We start from the raw sequence: 22,001 nt of genomic DNA, 5'->3' as shown, positions 1-22,001 counted from the left end.
GATACTGAACCCCAAATTGGGCCGTGCCATCGGTGTGTTAATGAGTTTTAGATTAGATCCTGATGGGCAAGTTGGCACCTTGCATGGAAGCCTCTGCCATCAGTGTATGAATGTGTGTGTGAATCGGTGAACGCTGACATGTAGTGTAAAGCGGAAGACTAGAAAATAAAATGCAAGACCATTCACCATTTACCAATATAGTCAAAATAGATCCACTTCAACCAGTTAATACATTAAAATAGTGGTAATAATTCAAAAATATGACAACACTCTGAGAAGGGACACTTGTCGTTGTTTGATGAATGCTTTTATACTCGCATAAGATACATTTGTTCCTTTACCTGAGTACAATTTTCAATGCTGTGCTTTTACCTAAGTAGTTTTTTACTTTGATATACTTAAAGGTGCAGTGTGCAGGATTTGGCAGCATCTAGCAGCGAGGTTGCAGATTGCAACCAACTGAAACTTCTCCCGTGTGCCAAGCGTGTCGGAGAACTACGGTGGCCGACGTGAACATGTGAAAGTCCTTATCTAGAGCTAGTGTTTGATCCCAATATAGTTATTCCACTACTGGCGAGTGGAGACTATTTACTGTATGTGTTTTAATAGATAAAAGCTGATTAATGACTAAATAATCATGTAGTTCAGTCCAGTAAAATATGAACCAAGTCATTAAATACATTTTCAAGATTTTTTTTATTAAAAAATATTCCAAACAGTTTCAAAAAATACTTTCTATAACATTTAAAATACATTACTAATACAGTTGAAATAGCATATGAGGTTTAACACAGCAGCAGCTGCAGCTTATCACATTTTGCTGAATTCAGAAGTGGTCTTTGTAAGTGCCGCTGGGCATCCTGGATAGTGCTTTCACTTAGTGTCAAATGTTGTTCATAGAGGTCAGCGTCCAAATCACACCAGTCACAATGTCCCGTTGATCTTCCTGAGGATCAGTTGGACTTATGAAGCACCAGAGGAAACTTGTTGTTTTTTGATCAGGAAGAGATTCCTTGTCATTAGTCTGTATAATCTGAATTTACTGCTCACAGTCCCTTCTTGTTCTGCAGACTCAGAGCTCCGTTCACGCAGTACGGGATGATGCTGACGGTGACCAGAGGCACAGTGGCGCTCTTGCAGAAGGACAGCAGGTAGAAGAGGGCGGCGGTGTGCGTGGGAGGCTTGAAGGAGTCAAACAGGTGCAGCAGGACCAGAGAGCTGACGACGCACGCCGCTTTCACCAGCTTGCTGCTGCTCTTCTTGGTCTCGGTGTACAGCGGCGAGTGCAGGCCCAGACCCAGGCCGAACAGGGTGCCCATGTTACGCAGGAGGCTGGCGAATGGCGTGGAGTCCAGGTGGACCCACTCGGGCTTCACGCACCACTTCTGGGCTTTCTCCAGAGTCCACAGCAGGTCCACACCCACAGCTTTCAGGATGAGGTAGAAGCCGACGGCGAAGGAAGTCAAGAAGAGAGTCGTGTAGAAGTATTTCTTCATGCTGGCGTTGTAGATCCACTGAATTCTGTTGAAGGCTTCCGCCACGATCATACCTACAATACATCGACATGTCCAGGTTAATATTATGTGTTACATCTTAGTCTGCCGACCAATAAACTGAGGTATTAGAAGATTTCTACTGACCTGAGATGACGCCACAAATGACCTGGTGGGGGAAGTGGGCGGCGATGAAGACCCTGGAGAGACAGACGCACACCTGGACTCCCCAAAACAGCGTCCACAACACAGCCTTCAGATACCTGTCAACATACACAATCAGACAACTGAGCTCAATTCATGTGTCACAAGACACCAGAACACCAGCAGAGTCGTCAAAGCAAGTCAACCTTTTAAAGCTATATAACAATTGACAAAGTCATGAGAACTTCAGCTGCCTGGACGTCAAAACAACTCATGAATAATCTCTCCTCTCCAGCCGATAGTTGTCAGGAGTCAATGATCAACCCCAGCACAGGACAGATAGAATGTCCTCAGCGATAAGCTCTGCACAAAAATGGTAAACAACACCGACATCAATAGTCTTCTCACTCACCATTCCTTGTTGGTGGATTTCTTGCCTCCATACTTCTTCTTGCTGGTCATGATGGCGAGGATGGAGGTCACCAGGGTGTAGTAGACGCCAGCGGCTCCCATCGCGTGGCCAGAGGGGCTGCCTGGATAAAACACACATAAACACAGAGGGTTGATATCAGAGGCTGATTCACTTAAGAACAACAATGACTGCATTGTTCATTCATCAGCTTTTGTTGTTTCAAAGTGACTGAATGAATGAATGAGGAACATTTTATCTCATTGTAATGTTACTACTAGCAATTAATTCATTGATAAAATGGGACATAAATTGACATTTCTGTTTTAATTTGCTTCTTTATTTATTTATCTTTGTATTGATTCCCTTATTTATTTATTCTTCTATTTAATTTTCCCTTTTTTTTATTTATGTATTTATTTTTTATTAATTTTTAAATCTATTTATTTTAGCATGTTTTTTTTTATTTTTTGCATTAATAATTATTTACTTATTTTTGCATTTATTTTATATTTATTTTTAAATGTATGTATTTATATATATATATATATCATTATGCATTTATTATATATTATTTCTGCACAATTTTCCAAATCCAAATCTGCAGCTGATATTGCACCCACATACTGTAGGTAGATTTATTAGTGTTAAATCAGATAACCACACAGCCAACCTGAGGCCATGTGATATTCCAGGAGAGTGGGAAGAACTGGAGGTTAACGGGTCCATCCATGCATGTATAGTGTCATATCTCACCTGGCCCGGTCTCACAGGTCATGGGGTACTGCTCGATGTGAGGACGAAGTGTGTTTGCATAATGAGCCGTCTCGTGGACCCACCAGTACGGCCTCTCGCCAAACAGAATCCTGAAGAACAGAAACATGCACTCCATTAAGAAAAAATGTCATTTGAAGAACTCACAATTCAAAAGATTTCCCTTGACTCACCATTTGAACACCAAGTTGAGCCAGTCTCCGATCACGGCCACCCAGATGAGCTTGATGCCCACCGAAGAACGCAGGTGAATCCAAAGCGGGAAGAAGATGAAGAAGGTGTTCCTGAGGTCCGCCGCCCAGGAGACCCAGAGAAACCAACCCTGAGCGTCCTGGTAGTTGGTCTGCAGGTAGTGGGTGGTGCTCACCCCAAAGCCCTGCATGGCGTCCATTATGGCGTTCATCTTTTTGCCTCAAGAGAGAGGGAGTGAAATCTCAGCCTGGTGCTGCTGTGTGACAAGAAAACTGTTGCTATCAGTAACACAGCTGGTTGGTTTTATACCAGAGGGACCCACTGCCAAAACGCATGCTCACGCTGACCTTTGGACCTTGCACATGTATAATAAAACACCGGCAGTCAGGAGAGTTTGGGAGGTTTGTCACACAAACATGTTGAGAAGATAGCGGGAAAACGTCAATTGGTGTCTTTGTCGCTGAACTACTGTACGCAGCAAAGAGAGGAAGTGGACTGGATTTCACAATTAAATCACTCACAAACAAACCAGTCTGCAGATTTCATTGAGCTGCAAAAATATCTTTAACATCAGCCTTTCTTTAATTACTTCTTTCTTATATTCGTGCAGCCACTGAGTAACAATTTGTCAGTTATGTAATTGTGTTTTTCTGATTGGAGTGATCCATTTGTAGGTTACATAAGGAGGTCAATGATTAAATGATTGAAGCTGAGGAGATAGTCAGGGATAAAACAGATGATTGGATAGGTTGTAGGTTGTCTACAAGTCACTGCTCCGTCGTGACGAGTAGATGAGCTCATATTTGATCTTGTTTTGAGGTACAAATGTTCTCACATTCGGAGTATAGGAAGTAACAAATGACGCCCTATATCTGTATGGGACACAGAGGACTAAATTTGATCAATTGGATTTCACAAGCTTGAGCTCAGAACAGAAGCTGCTCCATTTTCATTGATCAGAGATCAAAAATAAAAGGTTTTCCCAGAAATCTGTGATCCGTCAGAGGGTGATGGATTATAGCACAAGGGGGCCTCGAGGGGTGTAAAGGTTAAGGAACCCGTCTGCACCCGTCCCAAAGGCAAACAAATTTTGCTAGCCTTGAGTAAAGTCCGATGGGGGATCACACAGAGGCAGATCAAGAGGAGACTGTCTGGACTAACAGAGAGACCCAGATTCAGTGCACCATCCTCAGGCAGGAGGTTGTGATATCATGGATCTTCTCCACAGCTGGGGGGTCGAGCTGGCGGTCCATCTGCAGACCGCGTACAGCAGCTACGAGGGTTTGTTCAGCTTGGCGTCCACGGTGGCCGACCTGCACACCACGTACTTCTGCTTCTTCCCCATCTGGTTCCACCTGCGGAGGGACACGGGGCTCCGGCTCATCTGGGTGGCCGTCCTCGGAGACTGGCTCAACCTGGTCCTGAAATGGTAAACAGCTGTTTTTAAATGTAATGTCAACACATAAAGAGAAGGGTTGTATTGTGAGTTTATTGGTGTGTTTCCATGGCAGGGTTCTGTTTGGGGAGAGACCGTACTGGTGGGTTCATGAGACCCGGTTTTATGGAGCAGGACCGGCACCTTCTCTGCAGCAGTTTCCCATCACATGTGAGACCGGACCAGGTACAGTTCATGAACCAGACCTGTAGAGGATCACATGATGATTCCTTGATTGATTTAGTCTGTTATAGCTGAATGGTTTATCTGGTACAGTAAACTATTAGCCAGATAATATCTACAGTGTTTGGCTCGTGGCTTTCTTTGAATGAATATGATCTCTGAGGTCATAAACTCCACAACCTTTGACCTTTTGTAGTGATTTTTATCTTTGTGTAAAGGGGTTGTAATTTGGATTGCACAATGTCTCCTTTCTGGTGAATGGTTTAGTGATTGCATTTGCTTGGTTTCTTTTCTGTCTGCATATATACAGTATACTTAGTTACACAAGTCTATTTACTCAAGTACAGCACTTAAAGGAACAGTGTGTAGTATTTCAGGGGAGCTATTAGCAGAAATGGAATATAATATTCAGCTAATACGTACAGCTAATTAAGTAATAAATAATTGCATCTCACCTCTTCCTTGCAGGAAGCCCATCAGGTCACGCTATGGGTGCAGCAGGCGTCTGGTACGTGATGATAACGGCGCTACTCGCTGTTGCAACAGAGAAGCGATGCCCCCTTTTACTATACAAGTGAGTCTGTGGTAATACACTGAATAGGATAAAAGAAAAATGAACTAATAGATATCATTATGAAACTTCCCCAGTTAATTACTTACATTAAGACAATTATTTATTAAGTTTTTATGTTTAAATATGCAAATGAGGCCTTATCCAATGCCAACTTTTGGTGAATTTAGGAGGAATCTACAGACGCAGATCGACAAAGTAGTAAAATAATCACCTGAATGTGTATTTTGTATGTTTTTTTTCCCACTAGTCTGAAAGTAGACATGTTATGGAAGCAAAATAGCCCCAAATCTCAAATGTTTTTATCTTCAAATTGAATTCAATTATCCTCTAAACCCTGTGCACTCATATTCAGTGTTATTCCCTCTCTATCAGATTCTTGCAGGTAGGCCTGTGGATGTTAATGGGCCTGGTGGAGCTGCTGGTCTGCATGTCCAGGGTCTACATGGCGGCCCACTTCCCACACCAGGTCGTTGCTGGAGTCATAACAGGTCAGTCTGCCCAAATAAGTCAAGATTTATACATTTTATAGTGATGAAAGTGGAGATTTATGTCATATTTGGCTCCTATTATCATACATATAATATTAGGGAAGTGGTCAGAGTGCAATAAAACCATTACTCATCTAAAAGCTCTTCTGGTCCTCTGTGTGATGGACCCTCCTTCTCTGTTTTTGTAGGTGTACTTGTTGCTGAAGTCGTCTCGAAGATGACGTCCATCTACAACGCCAGCATGAAGAGATACTTCTACACGACTCTCTTCTTGACCTCCTTCGCCGTCGGCTTCTACCTCATCCTCAAAGCTGTGGGTGTGGACCTGCTGTGGACTCTGGAGAAAGCCCAGAAGTGGTGCGTGAAGCCCGAGTGGGTCCACCTGGACTCCACGCCGTTCGCCAGCCTCCTGCGTAACATGGGCACCCTGTTCGGCCTCGGCCTGGGCCTGCACTCGCCCCTCTACGCCGAGACCAAGACCGAGAAAACGAGCTCCAGTTTCAAGATGGGATGTATCGTTGTCTCCTTATTCCTGCTGCAGCTGCTGGACGGATGGACATTTCCTTCTGAAAATCTTATGACTTTCTATTTCCTGTCTTTTGGTAAAAGTGCAGTTGCACCTTTAATCCCAACCGCTCTGGTTCCCTGGGCGCTCTGCTGGATCTGCGAGGGAAAGAGAGGAGACAAGAACTTGTGATTCGGACACAACTTGTACTTTAAAGTCAATTATTAGTTTAATTTTCTGTATTTAGTCGGGTTTGTTTCTTCACAAAGACATTTAGATGTTTTGGATAATGTCCCTGAGGTTATTGTGCTGGCCTGGATATCAGTTCCTTTAAGGAATATGTACTGTGGTTCGACATTTGGGGAAATATAGGGAATCGTGGAGCATTCTGGGGGGTAGCTGGTCTATTCATCTGTCATCAATCGTTCATCATCAGAAATATATAAAGTACATGTGAAAGACAAATCAGAAAAAGTGTGATTCAACAAGCCATTCAGATTTGGCTCTCCTTCCTATATCACATGCAGGCTCATTAGAATATATCGCCCACGACTTGAGAACTACCTCTGTCGGTGCACCATATTTTTCTCACAAGCCAATCAGAGCAGACTGGGCTTTTCTTAAAGAGACAGGCGCCTAAAACGGAGCGTTTCAGACAGAGGGTGAATACAGGTATATTCAGACAGACAGTATGAGATAAATGATGTATTTTTTTAACATTAAAGCATGTACACATGTTCTCGTAGAAACCCAAAATGCAAGTATGAACCTGAAAATGAGCACAATACGTCCCCTTTAATGTCAGTATACACATGTAAGAAACATTTTTTATACAAGTTAGTGCTTTTTCGGCTCAATGATGCATAAATGATGGAATAAAAACAGTTTTTTATAACCACTTTCTTTCTGTAAAGACTTGTGCTTATTTTTAGTAGTACCGTGCTGTCCCTGTCGGGTTTCCCTGAATGTCTCAGACAGATACTGATTAATTCTCTGGCAGGAACAACCATCAAATATTAACCCGAGCACGCTCGCTTCACTCGGCAGTCCCACATAGTGACACAGCCGTTCACCACGAGCTTTCAGAAGAGACACGCCGGGTCAAGGGTCAGAATGCGTTGCAGACAACACGTGTGTCCCTTTAAGGCTCTAAAAGCGGTACATTGTTCAGGCGACATATCAAAGGGTGTGTGGTACTGACATCAGCAGGATTGATGTGACAGACACACCTCTGCAACGCTGATAATTAGATTATAAAATGACGGCAATTATACGTCACCTGAAGTCACTGAAGTAGTAATAAAAAAAGTAGTAATAGTATGATCGATCATAGGTTCAGTTTTAAAGCTAGAGTGAAGATACAGATATCACATGAAAGTAGAAAAACCTAAAGAATTCATTGGTACCAACCATGTCATACTAGCTTGTCGGGAAGGAGGCTAAATAATGCTTTAAATTTACACTAAATTTTGGCGAGGAAAAACTGTCATGGCCATTTTCAAAGGGGTCTCTTGACCTCTGTCCTCAAGATATGTGAATGTAAATGGGTTCTATGGGTACCCACGAGTCTCCCCTTTACAGACATGCCCATTTAATGATAATCACATGCAGTTTGGGCAAAAAACATGCAGTATAAATGTGTTATTTTCACCCAACTGTATTCATGGGTGATGATGTTAGTCCCCATAGTAGCCATTTCATTGTAGTGAGACAATTTTTTTTTTATTTGACCTCACTGTATAAAATGACCTGTGGTGACCTCTAGGATAATCACAGCCTCATGAAACTTTACAGTCACAAACTTCAGACCTAGAGCATTCAGAGGATGGATGGCTTTCCTAGCTAGATGACAATAAGGGGGTTTCTGAGCAATTTACACAACAGAAGAGCTCGCTATCCAATCGCTGAAATATGCAATTCTTGCAGAAATCTCCAAATGTCAAAAGTCTCAGAGGGTTAATCTCAGTTGTACACAACACACAAGGTCAAGGTGAGGCCGCTTTTGATGACATAATAAGCGTGGCTGCGCGCAGTTTCCCAACTGCAAAGTCTCCTTTTAACCATCTTATCTCTGAGGGCCCTCTTAACAATTTTCCGGTGCTTATGTCATGAAGTCATATCTGTATGCTCTGTGAGGGCAGGTTGCATTGTGGGAGAATAGACAGACAGAGAGAGGGGGATTCAGCGGGAAGCGTCAGGAACATTGAGCAACACCACGCTGTTGTTTACATCCATTCATGTTTACGACAGTCGGCGCAAATTGGTTGTTTTTCTCAGTTATTATCTATAATTTTATCAATACTGTCTCATCAGGAAAAACACAAAAACATCAACCTCAGTCTGAGAAAGAAGGGGCTGTCCACCCAAATAGATTTGACCCCACTGAAAAAGATGTTTATTGTATTTATCATGTAAGTTGATTTTAAAAGTCTGCCCAGGTGAAATTTTGGACTGACAAATTGGGAAAAATGGCTCAGAAGTGAGCTTCTAAATGCATTAATAACAGCTGTGTTTTCCACAATAAAGGTAGTTTAAACAGACAAAGAAAACGCTGTATTGTTAATGCACTATAACCATGTTTAGTCTTCTTAAAGGAAGAATGATATAGATTACAGGAACAGTGTGATTTAGGGGGATCTAAATGAAATGTAATATTATATTAATAACTATGTTTTCATTAGTGTATAATCACCTTAAAATAAGAATCTTTGTGTTTTCGTTACCTCAGAATGAGCCGTTTATATCTACATACGGAGCCCTGCAGTCGGTGTTGTGTTGAAAACTGTTTCCCCGTCTAAATTTTTCTTGGAAAAAAGTTTGAAAAAAAGTCTAAAAAAATGTCTGAAAAAAAAGTCTGAAAAATGACCGTAAAAAAAAATGTTGAAAAAATGTTGGAAAAAAAAGTCTGAAAAAAGTCTGGAAAAAATGACTGGAAAAAAAATGGTTTGAAAAATGTTGGAAAAAAAAAGTCTGAAAAAAGTCTGGAAAAAATGACCGTAAAAAAAAATGTTAGAAAAATGTTGGAAAAAAAAGACTAAAAAAATGTCCGTAAAAAAAAAAAAAGTTTGAAAAAAAGTCTAAAGAAATGGCTGAAAAAAAAGTCTGAAAAATGTCCCAAGAAAAAGTCTGAAAACTGTCCGAAAGAAAGTCTGAAAAAAAAGTTTGAAAAATAGTGGAAAATAAAGTCTAAACAATGTCTGAAAAAGGTAAAAAAAAAAAAAAAAAAAAAAAAAAAAAGTCTGAAAAATGTCCCAAGAAAAGTCTGAAAAATGTCCCAAAAAAAAGACTGAAAAAATTCTGGAAAAAAATGACCGTAAAAAAAAAAGTTGGAAAAAAAAGTCTGAAAAAAGTCTGGGAAACAAAAAGATGGAAAAATGTTGGGAAAAAAAGACTAAAAAAATGTCTGTAAAAAAAAAAAAAAGTTGGAAAAAAAAGTCTAAAAAAATGTCTGAAAAATGTCCCAAGAAAAGTCTGAAAAATGTCCGAAAAAAGTCTGAAAAAAAGACTAAGACTAAAAAAATGTCCGTAAAAAAGAAGAAGTTTGAAAATAAAGCCTAAACAATGTCTGAAAAAGGTAAAAAAAAAAAAAAAAAAAAAAAAAAGTCTGAAAAATGTCCCAAGAAAAGTCTGAAAAATATTCCAAAAAAAAGTCTGAAAACAATCTGGAAAAAATGACTGTAAAAAAAAAGTTTGAAAAATGTCCGAAAAAAAGTCTAAAATTTTCTTTTTAAAAATGTTGGGAAAAAAAAGTCTGAAAAATGTCCGAAATAAAGTCTGAAAAAAAGTTTGAAAAAAAAGTTTGAAAAATAAAAGTCTAAACAATTTCTGAAAAAGGTAAAAAAATGAAAAAAAATAAAAATCTGGAAAAGAGTTCCATAAAAAGAAATCTGAAAAAAATCTGAAAAAATGTCTGGAAAAAAAAGTCTGAAAAAAAGTTTGAAAAAAAAGTTTTAAAAAAAAGTTTGAAAAATGTTGGAAAACCAAAGTCTAAACAATGTCTGAAAAAGGTAAAAAAAAATAAAAAAAAAAAAAGTCTTGAAAAAATTTCCATAAAAAGAAATCTGAAAAAAGTCTGAAAGAAAAGTCTGAAAAAAAAGTTTGAAAAAAAGTTTGAAAAAAAAGTTTGAAAAATAAAAGTCTAAACAATTTCTGAAAAAGGTAAAAAAATTTAAAAAAAAAAAGTCTGGAAAAAATTTCCATAAAATGAAATCTGAAAAAAATCTGAAAAATGTCTGAAAAAAAGTTTGAAAAAAAAGTTTGAAAAAAAGTTTGAAAAGAAAGTTTGAAAAATGTTGGAAAACCAAAGTCTAAACAATGTCTGAAAAAGATTAAAAAAATTAAAAAAAGAAAAGTGGAAAAAATTTCCGTAAAAAAAAATCTGAAAAATGTCTGAAAAAAAGTCTGAAAAAAAAGTTTGAAAAAAAGTTTGAAAAAAAAGTTTGAAAAATGTTGGAAAACCAAAGTCTAAACAATGTCTGAAAAAGGTAAAAAAAAAAAAAAAGAAAAGAAAAATCCTGGAAAAAATTTCCGTAGAACAAAAAATGAAAAATGTCTGAAAAAAAGTCTGAAAAAAAAGTTTGAAAAAAAGTTTGAAAAAAAGTTTGAAAAAAAAGTTTGAAAAATGTTGGAAAACAAAAGTCTAAACAATTTCTGAAAAAGATAAAAAAATTTAAAAAAAAAAAAGTCTGGAAAAAATTTCCATAAAAAGAAATCTGAAAAAAGTCTGAAAAAAAAGTTTGAAAAAAAAGTTTGAAAAATGTTGGAAAACAAAAGTCTAAACAATGTATGAAAAAGGTAAAAAAAAAAAAATAAAAAAAAAAGTCTGGAAAAAATTTCCATAAAAATAAATCTGAAAAAAGTCTGAAAAAAAGTTTGAAAAAAAAGTTTGAAAAATATTGGAAAACAAAAGTCTAAACAATTTCTGAAAAAGGTAAAGAAAATGAAAAAAAAAAAGTCTTGAAAAAATTTCCATAAAAAGAAATCTGAAAAAAGTCTGAAAAAAAAGTCTGAAAAAAAGGTTTGAAAGAAAGTTTGAAAAAAAAGTTTGAAAAATTTTGGAAAACCAAAGTCTAAACAATGTCTGAAAAAGGTAAAGAAAATTAAAAAAAAAAAGACTGGAAAAAATTTCCATAAAAAGAAATCTTAAAAAAGTCTGAAAGAAAAGTCTGAAAAAAAAGTTTGAAAAAAAGTTTGAAAAAAAAGTTTGAAAAATGTTGGAAAACCAAAGTCTAAACAATTTCTGAAAAAGGTAAAAAAATTAAAAAAAAAAAAAGTCTTGAAAAAATTTCCATAAAAAGAAATCTGAAAAAAATCTGAAAAAAAGTTTGAAAAAAAGTTTGAAAAAAAAGTTTGAAAAATGTTGGAAAACCAAAGTCTAAACAATGTCTGAAAAAGGTAAAAAAAAATAAAAAATACAAAGTCTGGAAAAAATTTCCATAAAAATAAATCTGAAAAAAGTCTGAAAAAAAAGTTTGAAAAAAAGTTTGAAAAAAAAGTTTGAAAAATAAAAGTCTAAACAATTTCTGAAAAAGGCAAAAAAATTTAAAAAAAAAAAAAGTTTGAAAAAAAAGTTTGAAAAATGTTGGAAAACCAAAGTCTAAACAATTTCTGAAAAAGGTAAAAAAATTAAAAAAAAAAAAAAGTCTGGAAAAAATTTCCATTAAAAATAAATCTGAAAAAAGTCTGGAAAAAAAGTTTGAAAAAAAAGTTTGAAAAATGTTGGAAAACCAAAGTCTAAACAATTCCTGAAAAAGGTAAAAAAATTAAAAAAAAAAAAAGTCTGGAAAAAATTTCCATAAAAATAAATCTGAAAAAAGTCTGGAAAAAAAGTTTGAAAAAAAAGTTTGAAAAATGTTGGAAAACCAAAGTCTAAACAATTTCTGAAAAAGGTAAAAAAATTAAAAAAAAAAAAAGTCTGGAAAAAATTTCCATTAAAAATGAATCTGAAAAAAGTCTGGAAAAAAAGTTTGAAAAAAAAGTTTGAAAAATGTTGGAAAACCAAAGTCTAAACAATGTCTGAAAAAGGTAAAAAAATTTAATAAAAAAAAAAAAGTCTGGAAAAAATGTCCATAAAAAGAAATCTGAAAAAAGTCTGAAAAAAAAGTTTGAAAAAAAAGTTTGAAAAATGTTGGAAAACCAAAGTCTAAACAATTTCTGAAAAAGGTAAAAAAATTAAAAAAAAAAAAAGTCTGGAAAAAATATCCATAAAAATAAATCTGAAAAAAGTCTGAAAAAAAAGTTTGAAAAAAAGTTTGAAAATAAAGTTTGAAAAATGTTGGAAAACCAAAGTCTAAACAATTTCTGAAAAAGGTAAAAAAATAAAAAAAAAAAAGTCTGGAAAAAATTTCCATAAAAAGAAATCTGAAAAAAATCTGAAAAAATGTCTGAAAAAAAAAGTCTGAAAAAAAGTTTGAAAAAAAAGTTTGAAAAAAAGTTTGAAAAAAAAGTTTGAAAAATGTTGGAAAACAAAAGTCTAAACAATTTCTGAAAAAAGTAAAAAAATAATAAAAAAAAGTCTGGAAAAAATTTCCATAAAAATAAATCTGAAAAAAGTCTGAAAAAAAGTTTGAAAAAACGTTTGAAAAAAAAGTTTGAAAAATGTTGGAAAACCAAAGTCTAAACAATGTCTGAAAAAGGTAAAAAAAAATAAAAAAAAAAAAAAGTCTGGAAAAAATTTCCATAAAAAGAAATCTGAAAAAAGTCTGAAAAAAAAGTTTGAAAAAAAAGTTTGAAAAATGTTGGAAAACCAAAGTCTAAACAATTTCTGAAAAAGGTAAAAAAATTAAAAAAAAAAAAAAAAGTCTGGAAAAAATTTCCATAAAAATAAATCTGAAAAAAGTCTGGAAAAAAAGTTTGAAAAAAAAGTTTGAAAAATGTTGGAAAACAAAAGTCTAAACAATGTCTGAAAAAGGTAAAAAAAAATAAAAAAAAAAAGTCTGGAAAAAATTTCCATAAAAATAAATCTGAAAAAAGTCTGAAAAAAGTCTGAAAAAAAGTTTGAAAAAAAAGTTTGAAAAATGTTGGAAAACCAAAGTCTAAACAATGTCTGAAAAAGGTAAAAAAAATTAAAAAAAAAAAAAAAGTCTGGAAAAAATGTCCATAAAAAGAAATCTGAAAAAAGTCTGAAAAAAAAGTTTGAAAAAAAAGTTTGAAAAATGTTGGAAAACCAAAGTCTAAACAATTTCTGAAAAAGGTAAAAAAATTAAAAAAAAAAAAAAGTCTGGAAAAAATGTCCATAAAAATAAATCTGAAAAAAGTCTGAAAAAAAAGTTTGAAAAAAAGTTTGAAAATAAAGTTTGAAAAATGTTGGAAAACCAAAGTCTAAACAATTTCTGAAAAAGGTAAAAAAATAAAAAAAAAAAAGTCTGGAAAAAATTTCCATAAAAAGAAATCTGAAAAAAATCTGAAAAAATGTCTGAAAAAAAAAGTCTGAAAAAAAGTTTGAAAAAAAAGTTTGAAAAAAAGTTTGAAAAAAAAGTTTGAAAAATGTTGGAAAACAAAAGTCTAAACAATTTCTGAAAAAAGTAAAAAAATAATAAAAAAAAGTCTGGAAAAAATTTCCATAAAAATAAATCTGAAAAAAGTCTTAAAAAAAGTTTGAAAAAACGTTTGAAAAAAAAGTTTGAAAAATGTTGGAAAACCAAAGTCTAAACAATGTCTGAAAAAGGTAAAAAAAAATAAAAAAAAAAAAAAGTCTGGAAAAAATTTCCATAAAAAGAAATCTGAAAAAAGTCTGAAAAAAAAGTTTGAAAAAAAAGTTTGAAAAATGTTGGAAAACCAAAGTCTAAACAATTTCTGAAAAGGTAAAAAAATTAAAAAAAAAAAAAAAAGTCTGGAAAAAATTTCCATAAAAATAAATCTGAAAAAAGTCTGGAAAAAAAGTTTGAAAAAAAAGTTTGAAAAATGTTGGAAAACAAAAGTCTAAACAATGTCTGAAAAAGGTAAAAAAAAATAAAAAAAAAAAGTCTGGAAAAAATTTCCATAAGAAAAAAGTCTGAAAAAAGTCTGAAAAAAAGTTTGAAAAAAAAGTTTGAAAAATGTTGGAAAACCAAAGTCTAAACAATGTCTGAAAAAGGTAAAAAAAATTAAAAAAAAAAAAAAAGTCTGGAAAAAATTTCCATAAAAATAAATCTGAAAAAAGTCTGAAAAAAAAGTTTAAAAAAAAGTTTGAAAAATGTTGGAAAACCAAAGTCTAAACAATTTCTGAAAAAGGTAAAAAAATTAAAAAAAAAAAAAGTCTGAAAAAAATTTCCATAAAAATAAATCTGAAAAAAGTGTGAAAAAAAAGTTTGAAAAAAAAGTTTGAAAAATGTTGGAAAACAAAAGTCTAAACAATGTCTGAAAAAGGTAAAAAAAAATAAAAAAAAAAAAGTCTGGAAAAAATTTCCATAAAAATAAATCTGAAAAAAGTCTGAAAAAAAAGTTTGAAAAAAAGTTTGAAAATAAAGTTTGAAAAATGTTGGAAAACCAAAGTCTAAACAATGTCTGAAAAAGGTAAAAAAAAAATAAAAAAAAAATGTCCGTAAAAAAAAAAAATGTTTGAAAAAAAAGACTAAAAAAAATGTCCGTAAAAAAAAAAAAAAGTTTGAAAAAAAAGTCTAAAAAATGTCCCAAGAAAAGTCTGAAAAAAATCTGGAAAGAATTTCTGAAAAAAAAAGTTTGAAAAATGCTGGAAAATAAAGTCTAAACAATGCCTGAAAAAGGTAAAAAAAAAAAAAAGAAAGGAAAAAAGTCTGAAAAACATTCTGAAAAATAGTGTGATTAATTTGCGATTAACCACATTAAATATTTTAATTGACAGCCCTAAAAAAAAATGTTATCCAATATCTAATAAGACATATTTGCAAACACATAAATGCCAAAAATAATTCTCTTATCAAAAAATGTTTTATTCAATAGAATCAATGCCTCAACATAACAGATGCTTTGGTGACTTATGAATTTTCACTGAAAACTAATAAGCCTATAGACCTAAAACCTACGACTATATTGTGTATAATGTATAACATTCACGGAAAAAAAAACAAACATGTTGCGTGTCCTCTAAACGACCTTCCTCCGGATGAAGACTTAAATAAAACGAAAACATTCAGTGAAGCAGTGGGTATGAAACAAACCACTTTGCTCTGAATTCTTCTTAAGAGCTATAAATGAAGCAATTTCACAAAAGATCTGAGGACGAAATGTTTAATTAAAATTAAAAAATACATAGCGCTTTTTTTGTTGTCTATGATCTATCTCCCCATTTACCTTCGAAGGGTTTAAAACAAGAAAAATATTTTACATTTAAAACAAAAAACATGTGTGTGTTGTGTCCATCTATGGAAGCGATGTTTCTGTACTGGATTGTGTTGATTGTACTGAAGTAGATGAATGTCTAGTTGGAATCCGGAGGGACTGGACCGGGCTACCGTGGCTCAACAAGCATGGCGGGGAGACGGGAGGTGGAGGCTGAAATGGCTGGATGAACATCAGTACAACGCTTCGGTATTACTGCTTCGAGGCCTCTTGATCTTCTCAATGTTCTTCAGAATCATGTCGTGTAACGTTACCTTCACAGAAACATAAAAACACATTATCATCATGTGGAAAATACTTCCATTAACTAAAATAAACTTGAATGTATAGTGATATTAGAAATAAATATAATAACTTACGTATTGATTTCTGAGCTCAGAAACTATGATCTTCAGACTGATGTATTCCTTCTCATCAATCTCGGTTACTGTACGCCGATAGTCCTCCTAATAATAATAATAATAATAATAATAATGAAAAAAACACAATTCAACGTAAACATTTATTCTGCATCTTCACTTAAATATATCATTTAGCCACAGTCTCACAAGGTCCACACAACTGTTATTTCCTTTACCACTTTGTGGCCTGAAAATACCAAATTAAATATTTTATTTTGGATAAAGAAACCCGCAAAATGAAATGGTTAATATGCTGCAAATATGAGTATATAAGCTGCTCTTCTGTTGTATTTCTGATAAAGTAGCTGCTCAAGAGGTGCAGTAGTATTAAAAACACACATTACAACCAGCAACCATGTGAGTCGCCAATAAGCCACGTTAAATCCCCAAAGGAAGTACAGCTCAGTAAGAGTCCACAAGAGTAAAACTAAACAGAGTAAAATACATTTATTTATCCCAACAGTAAATTAAAAGTTACTTATAGTGTAGTTGTAGTTAGTAACACATGAGCACCAGACTGAAAATATTAAATATGTGAGGTGTAGTGTTTGGTCCCGGTGTTGAAGGGCTGCTCAAATCTTTGCTAACCACCAGATGTCACTGAGCTTTCTGAGTTTAAATCTTCTATCAAACAGAAAAAGAAAACCTCAAAGCATCATAAGGCTTCATCCAGTCATCAATACTCATAATGAAAACAGATAATTTATATTATTCACATCAAATAATATTCACTTACCACATGTGGATATTTTGCTATTTTAGAAACTAGCTTTGCCCTTGTAATGTAGTATCTAGAGGTAAAGAAGACAGACAAAATGTTGGCTCTCTGACAAGTAAAGTTGATAAACAATGCGGAACAAATCTGGTAAAGAAGACACAAACAAGTAAAGAAACAAACCAGGAAGATACACTGTAGCAGCGAAGCAGTTAGGGCTGGGTTTAAAAAATGGATTTTCAGATTCAAATCGATCTTCAATTGAATGATGCGATATCGATTCATGATATCCAGAGATAGATCATTTAAATATGCCTTTTCCTGTGGATGAGTGAAGCTTTTACCCTGTTAGACTCGCATGGCCAGCATTTGGTTTTTCGCACAACAAGATCTGTCCATGTGAGAGAGAAGCGAATCAAAACATGCCGGGAGCTAAACGTAGATGTCTGGTTGCATTTCAGATTTAAAAACTATGAAGACAAAGTAAAGCTGGACCAAAGCAAAGCCGTATGCAAGATGTGCAAAATGTTTTTCATAAATGAAAAATACATTAATATAACTGCTTTAGGGTCAATTCTTAATGTAAACATTAACATTTTTAATAACGAACCCAGTTAGAGGGTTCCTTGTACAATTTACAGCATTAGCACTTCTCAAAACAAACAAAATTGGTGTTTTAACTGAAATATCCTAAATCAAATCGGGAAACCAGTGGCGATACCCAGCCCAACAAGTAATCACGTTCATGCCTCATAGGGTATTATGTACAACATAGTTAGGACTTCTACAAACCTTGATATCTGGTCGAGGTAAGATGCTGCCTCTCCTTCAACTGTTCTGAGTTCAGCTACTGTTTCCTCCTGGATTGACACCCCGAAGTTGTTGCCATCCTCTATCCTGGGGATGAGCAGCTGAACCCACATTTTGACCTGCAGAGGAACAGAAAAAAAACTGCTAAAAAAAGGAGGAAGCAAAATCTGGTATGCTTTCAGTCAAGTCAAAGATGTACAGAAGTCATATCCACCAACACCTGCGGTAACTGACTGGGAAGGGATGTTCAGCATACATGATATCTTTCTTGCAACAATGACCTACTGTACATGCATTCACATGATGGAGCTTTATACCTTGAAGCTAGACATGCTGTTTTTCCTCCGTTTTATCAATAAATCTTCATTAATCTTACACTTATTTTACACATTTCCACCTGTAACACCTCATGTAGGGTTACTGAAAGTAAAGTAACATTACTGAGATAAACTACTGATGCAGGAGTACGGTCCTTGGTTGAAGAGATTTTACTTACTGTGTTACATTTCTCTATGAGTGTCCTGATCTCTGGTTTGACCTTTTCAATAAGATCAACAAGACTTCCGTTGCTCTTCATCATCCCACCAGGCATGACAAAGACCTTGGTGCCAGTCACTGGATGACATGGGAAAGAGAGAAAGGAGGCAGGGTTAAACAATTACTCAAATATTGATTGCGATTTTGACTTCCCCCTAATTAAATAAAGATGATCAACTGTGATATTAAAAGTTGTGCTCCACTCATAGAAAACTCCGCTGCATATCAAATCAAGTGCTTCCTGCTTGATTCTGTTATACAACAGAGAACAAAATGCACTGAATTCAGGTGAAGAAGATTCTTGTTTAAGTCTTATTTCAATGCAAAGATTTGTACATCAGCATGAATGTAACTCGACATGGAAGTGAAAGCAGTGCTGTGTTTAAGACCTACTTATACTAACCTTTGTCCTCCCCAGCTCCGTCCTCCAGCTTCCTCTTTTTGGCATTTTGCTGTGAAAACAGACAAAATCAGGATCAGGCTACACTCTCACCTCTGCTCTGCACACAGCAGTTATTATTATAAGCACTGAGGAGTCAATTCAACCCTATAATGGAGCCTTACCGCTTCTAGTCCGTCATGCAGGTTTGAGAGCAAAATGGGGTCTGGCACCGTCAGGTTTATCTCCGAGTGGATCTCCTTAAGGTCAGCGATGTTTATGATTGGATCCTGAAAGACAACAAGGACACTAGCTGTATTATTTTCCTTTACAAATGATGCTCTGTGACTTGACAAGACTAGGAGTCGGGTGATATATAATGATATATATCGTGATACTATAAAAATGTGTCACCTGTCAGATATTTTTCCGAACCATTTATACTGTGGTAGCTGCCCCTTTAATATGTCTTAGACCAGCGTGGGCAACGTTGAAAATCTATGACAGAACTCATATTCTTCTCCTCTTCCTCCACTTTCTTCTTCTTCCTCCCACATGTGCAGTGTTTACAGTGTTTTTAGATGAGCTTCAGTACATTTACGTTCTACAACCACATCTTCAACACATACTTTGCACTGACTCTCATCTTGCTCCATAGACTCCATGTTACATTAATATAAAATCTCCACATCTAATTCAATGTGTTACATTAACGCACATCTTTTGGATTATCATCTCTGTACATTGCACATATCCTCTATACTATATTCCGTGAACTTTCATTTTAAATCAGATATATTGTACATATATTTTAAAAAACAAAATTCATATTTTTATTGTCAATTTTTCCACTTTATTTGTTGCAGTACTTGCTTTTATTTTTTATTTCTCTCTTACTATGTTTATCGCCATGCATCAAAACACCAAGGCAAATTCCTTGTAGGGAAACTTACTCGGCAATAAGACGATTATATCTATTAATCACACATTCCTAACTTAGATGTACACTGGTCTAAGACTGTGCAATGTGTATGGAGTTGAGTGAACCTGTAACTGACCTTTAAGAAGTGATCAAGTTCCAGCAACTTCTTTGGGAAAAAATTTGCAACTAGATCCTCTGCCTGAAAGAAATGCAAACTTTTAGTTGCTTGGAAAACAAAACAGTTTTGATAACTGTATGTTTTTTTTTTTTTTTTTTACATGTTAACCGATACTTACTTCTGAAGTGATACGTTCCCTGAAAGCATCAACCTGTGAACACACAAGAGACCAAATATGAGACCGAATGCAACAGTCCACATATAAAACCACTCATTTACCTTTGTTAAATGCTAGACATGAAGTGTTTAGGCCTGTCACGATTATGATAAACAATATTGTTGTCATTTCAAGACAATTTTAAATAAAATGGACTCTCGGGCTCTGTTAACAAAAAACTGTCTGCAAAACCCTGCTGTTTATTCTGGCATCAGGTTGGCTAAATGTCCTTATGTAAACAAACATGCATGGAAACACAACGGGCAACACCGAGGTCAGCAAAAATGAGAAGTCATCATGTCCACATATACTACGATAAATCGATATAGTAATTATTGTGACAGGCCTAGAAGTGGGTTTATGTAGCAGAGGTGGAAACTAAGTAACTAAGGACATTTACACAAGTGCTGTACTTAAGTACATTTATCTGACAGCTTTAGTTACTTTTCAGATTGCAGTTTTTCATATCCCTCCAGTCCAGTGTAAACAAAAATATTGTATTTGAATGTTTCTGATTAACAGCAACACTACAAACATATGATGATCTTATAGAACATGATGCATTGCTGTAGATTAAACTATCCAACAGTATATAAAGGAGTTAAAATGGTATAGTAATTATAGTGACTTAGGCCTAGAAGTGGGTTTATTTAGCAGTGGTGGAAACTAAGTAACTAAGACATTTACACACAAGTACTGTACTTAAGTACACGTGTCTGACAGCTTTTAGTTACTTTTCAGATTACAATTTCTCATAGTTTTCCTGTCCAGTGTAAACTAAAATATTGTATTTGAATGTTTCTGATTAACTGAAGGAAGAAAATTCTTCTTAAGCTAAATAAACTCTTCAATAAGCCTCTTGGATCAGCTGGAAAAAAGCATTATCACAAAGCTGAAAACACCAGGAAATACAGAAACACTACAAACATATGATGATCTTATAGAATATGATGCATTGCTGTAGATTAAACTATCCAACAGTATATAAAGGAGTTAAAATGGTATAGTAATTATAGTAACTTAAGCCTAGAAGTGGGTTTATTTAGCAGTGGTGGAAACTAAGTAACTAAGACACACAAGTACTGTACTTAAGTACACTTGTCTGACTGCTTTTAGTTACTTTTCAGATTACAATTTCTCATAGTCTTCCTGTCCAGTGTAAACTCACATATTGTATTTGAATGTTTCTGATTAACTGAAGGAAGAAAATTCTTCCTAAGCTAAATAAACTCTTTAAAAAGCCTCTTGGATCAGCTGGAAAAAGCATCATCACAAAGCTGAAAACACCAGGAAATACAGAAACACTACAAACATATGCTGATCTTATAGAATATGATGCATTGCTGTAGATTAAACTATCCAACAGTATATAAAGGAGTTAAAATGGTATAGTAGTTATAGTGACTTAGGCCTAGAAGTGGGTTTATTTAGCAGTGGTGGAAACTAAGTAACTAAGACATTTACACACAAGTGCTGTACTTAAGTACACGTGTCTGACAGCTTTTAGTTACTTTTCAGATTACAATTTCTCATAGTCTTCCTGTCCAGTGTAAACTAAAATATTGTATTTGAATGTTTCTGATTAACTGAAGGAAGAAAATTCTTCTTAAGTTAAATAAACTCTTTAAAAAGCCTCTTGGATCAGCTGGAAAATGCATCATCACAAAGCAGAAAACACCAGGAAATACAGAAACACTACAAACATATGATGATCTTATAGAATATGATGCATTTCTGTAGATTAAACTACGCAACAGTATATAAAGGAGTTAAAATTAGATAAATATTATACAAAATACAACACAAGTTAGTATTTCCACAGTGTGTGTAGTACTTTTACTTAGCTAGGTAACGTTAAAGGATCTGTATACTTCTTCAAAACACTGTTGTTTAGTTATCACCATTGACTCTTTAAGTGTAGCTGGTATAAATATATATAATATATCATAATAACATGACGCAGGTAGCTTGTTGAACTGGCTAACTAGGCCTGTTTAGTGCATGTGCTCCTCCAGTAGAACTGTTATGTACACAAACAACTTCCCTCCACACCTACAAGAAGCTCAACGTCACTGTGACACATCACCTGTGAGACAGGTGTGCTGTAAGAAGCCGGTTAGCAGCTGTTAGCCTGCAGGCTATTAGTTCTCTTTATCATGCTACAGAAACGTGGCTAACATGCTAGCTAGCTAAACATGGCAACAAACACGTCGTTTAACCTTAAAAAACACAATCCTCACCTTGGTTTTAATGTCATTGTCCACCTTGAGGAGTGAAGACATCTTATGTGATCAAATAGGCGAAGAAACGATTGTCCCAACAGCATTAAATTCACCTATAACACGTGTTGTCTGTGTGGCTTATTTTTACCTGTCAGCCACACTTTGTGAGCTTAAAGATGACGTCAT

General features: G+C 34.5%; 3 protein-coding genes across 3 annotated transcripts; 1 reads left to right on the top strand and 2 right to left on the bottom strand.

The window, feature by feature from the left end:
- Positions 1-677: 677 nt before the first annotated feature.
- On the bottom strand, positions 678-3,305 carry g6pca.2 (glucose-6-phosphatase a, catalytic subunit, tandem duplicate 2). Its single transcript, XM_037756132.1, has 5 exons — positions 2,994-3,305; positions 2,803-2,912; positions 2,050-2,170; positions 1,641-1,756; positions 678-1,549 (listed from the first exon to the last, which is right to left on the bottom strand). The coding sequence occupies exons 1-5, from the start codon at positions 3,221-3,223 to the stop codon at positions 1,047-1,049; spliced, it is 1,080 nt and encodes a 359-aa protein (XP_037612060.1). The 5' UTR covers positions 3,224-3,305; the 3' UTR covers positions 678-1,046.
- A 918-nt stretch (positions 3,306-4,223) lies between these two features.
- On the top strand, positions 4,224-6,582 carry g6pca.1 (glucose-6-phosphatase a, catalytic subunit, tandem duplicate 1). The gene is made up of 5 exons (XM_037756133.1): positions 4,224-4,441; positions 4,524-4,633; positions 5,099-5,204; positions 5,577-5,692; positions 5,881-6,582. The coding sequence occupies exons 1-5, from the start codon at positions 4,224-4,226 to the stop codon at positions 6,387-6,389; spliced, it is 1,059 nt and encodes a 352-aa protein (XP_037612061.1). The 3' UTR covers positions 6,390-6,582.
- Positions 6,583-15,064: 8,482 nt separating this feature from the next.
- Positions 15,065-22,001, bottom strand: psme3 (proteasome activator subunit 3). Its single transcript, XM_037755994.1, has 10 exons — positions 21,834-22,001; positions 19,555-19,587; positions 19,395-19,457; positions 18,522-18,626; positions 18,361-18,409; positions 17,917-18,035; positions 17,403-17,539; positions 16,632-16,686; positions 15,854-15,940; positions 15,065-15,748 (listed from the first exon to the last, which is right to left on the bottom strand). Exons 1-10 carry the CDS (start codon positions 21,873-21,875, stop codon positions 15,668-15,670), a joined length of 771 nt encoding a protein of 256 aa, XP_037611922.1. The 5' UTR covers positions 21,876-22,001; the 3' UTR covers positions 15,065-15,667.

The sequence above is a fragment of the Sebastes umbrosus genome, chromosome 20 (assembly GCF_015220745.1).
Source record: "Sebastes umbrosus isolate fSebUmb1 chromosome 20, fSebUmb1.pri, whole genome shotgun sequence".
Taxonomy (NCBI): Eukaryota; Metazoa; Chordata; class Actinopteri; order Perciformes; family Sebastidae; genus Sebastes; species Sebastes umbrosus.
Note: the sequence above shows the minus strand (reverse complement) of the source record. Positions and strands in the feature narration are given on the sequence as shown.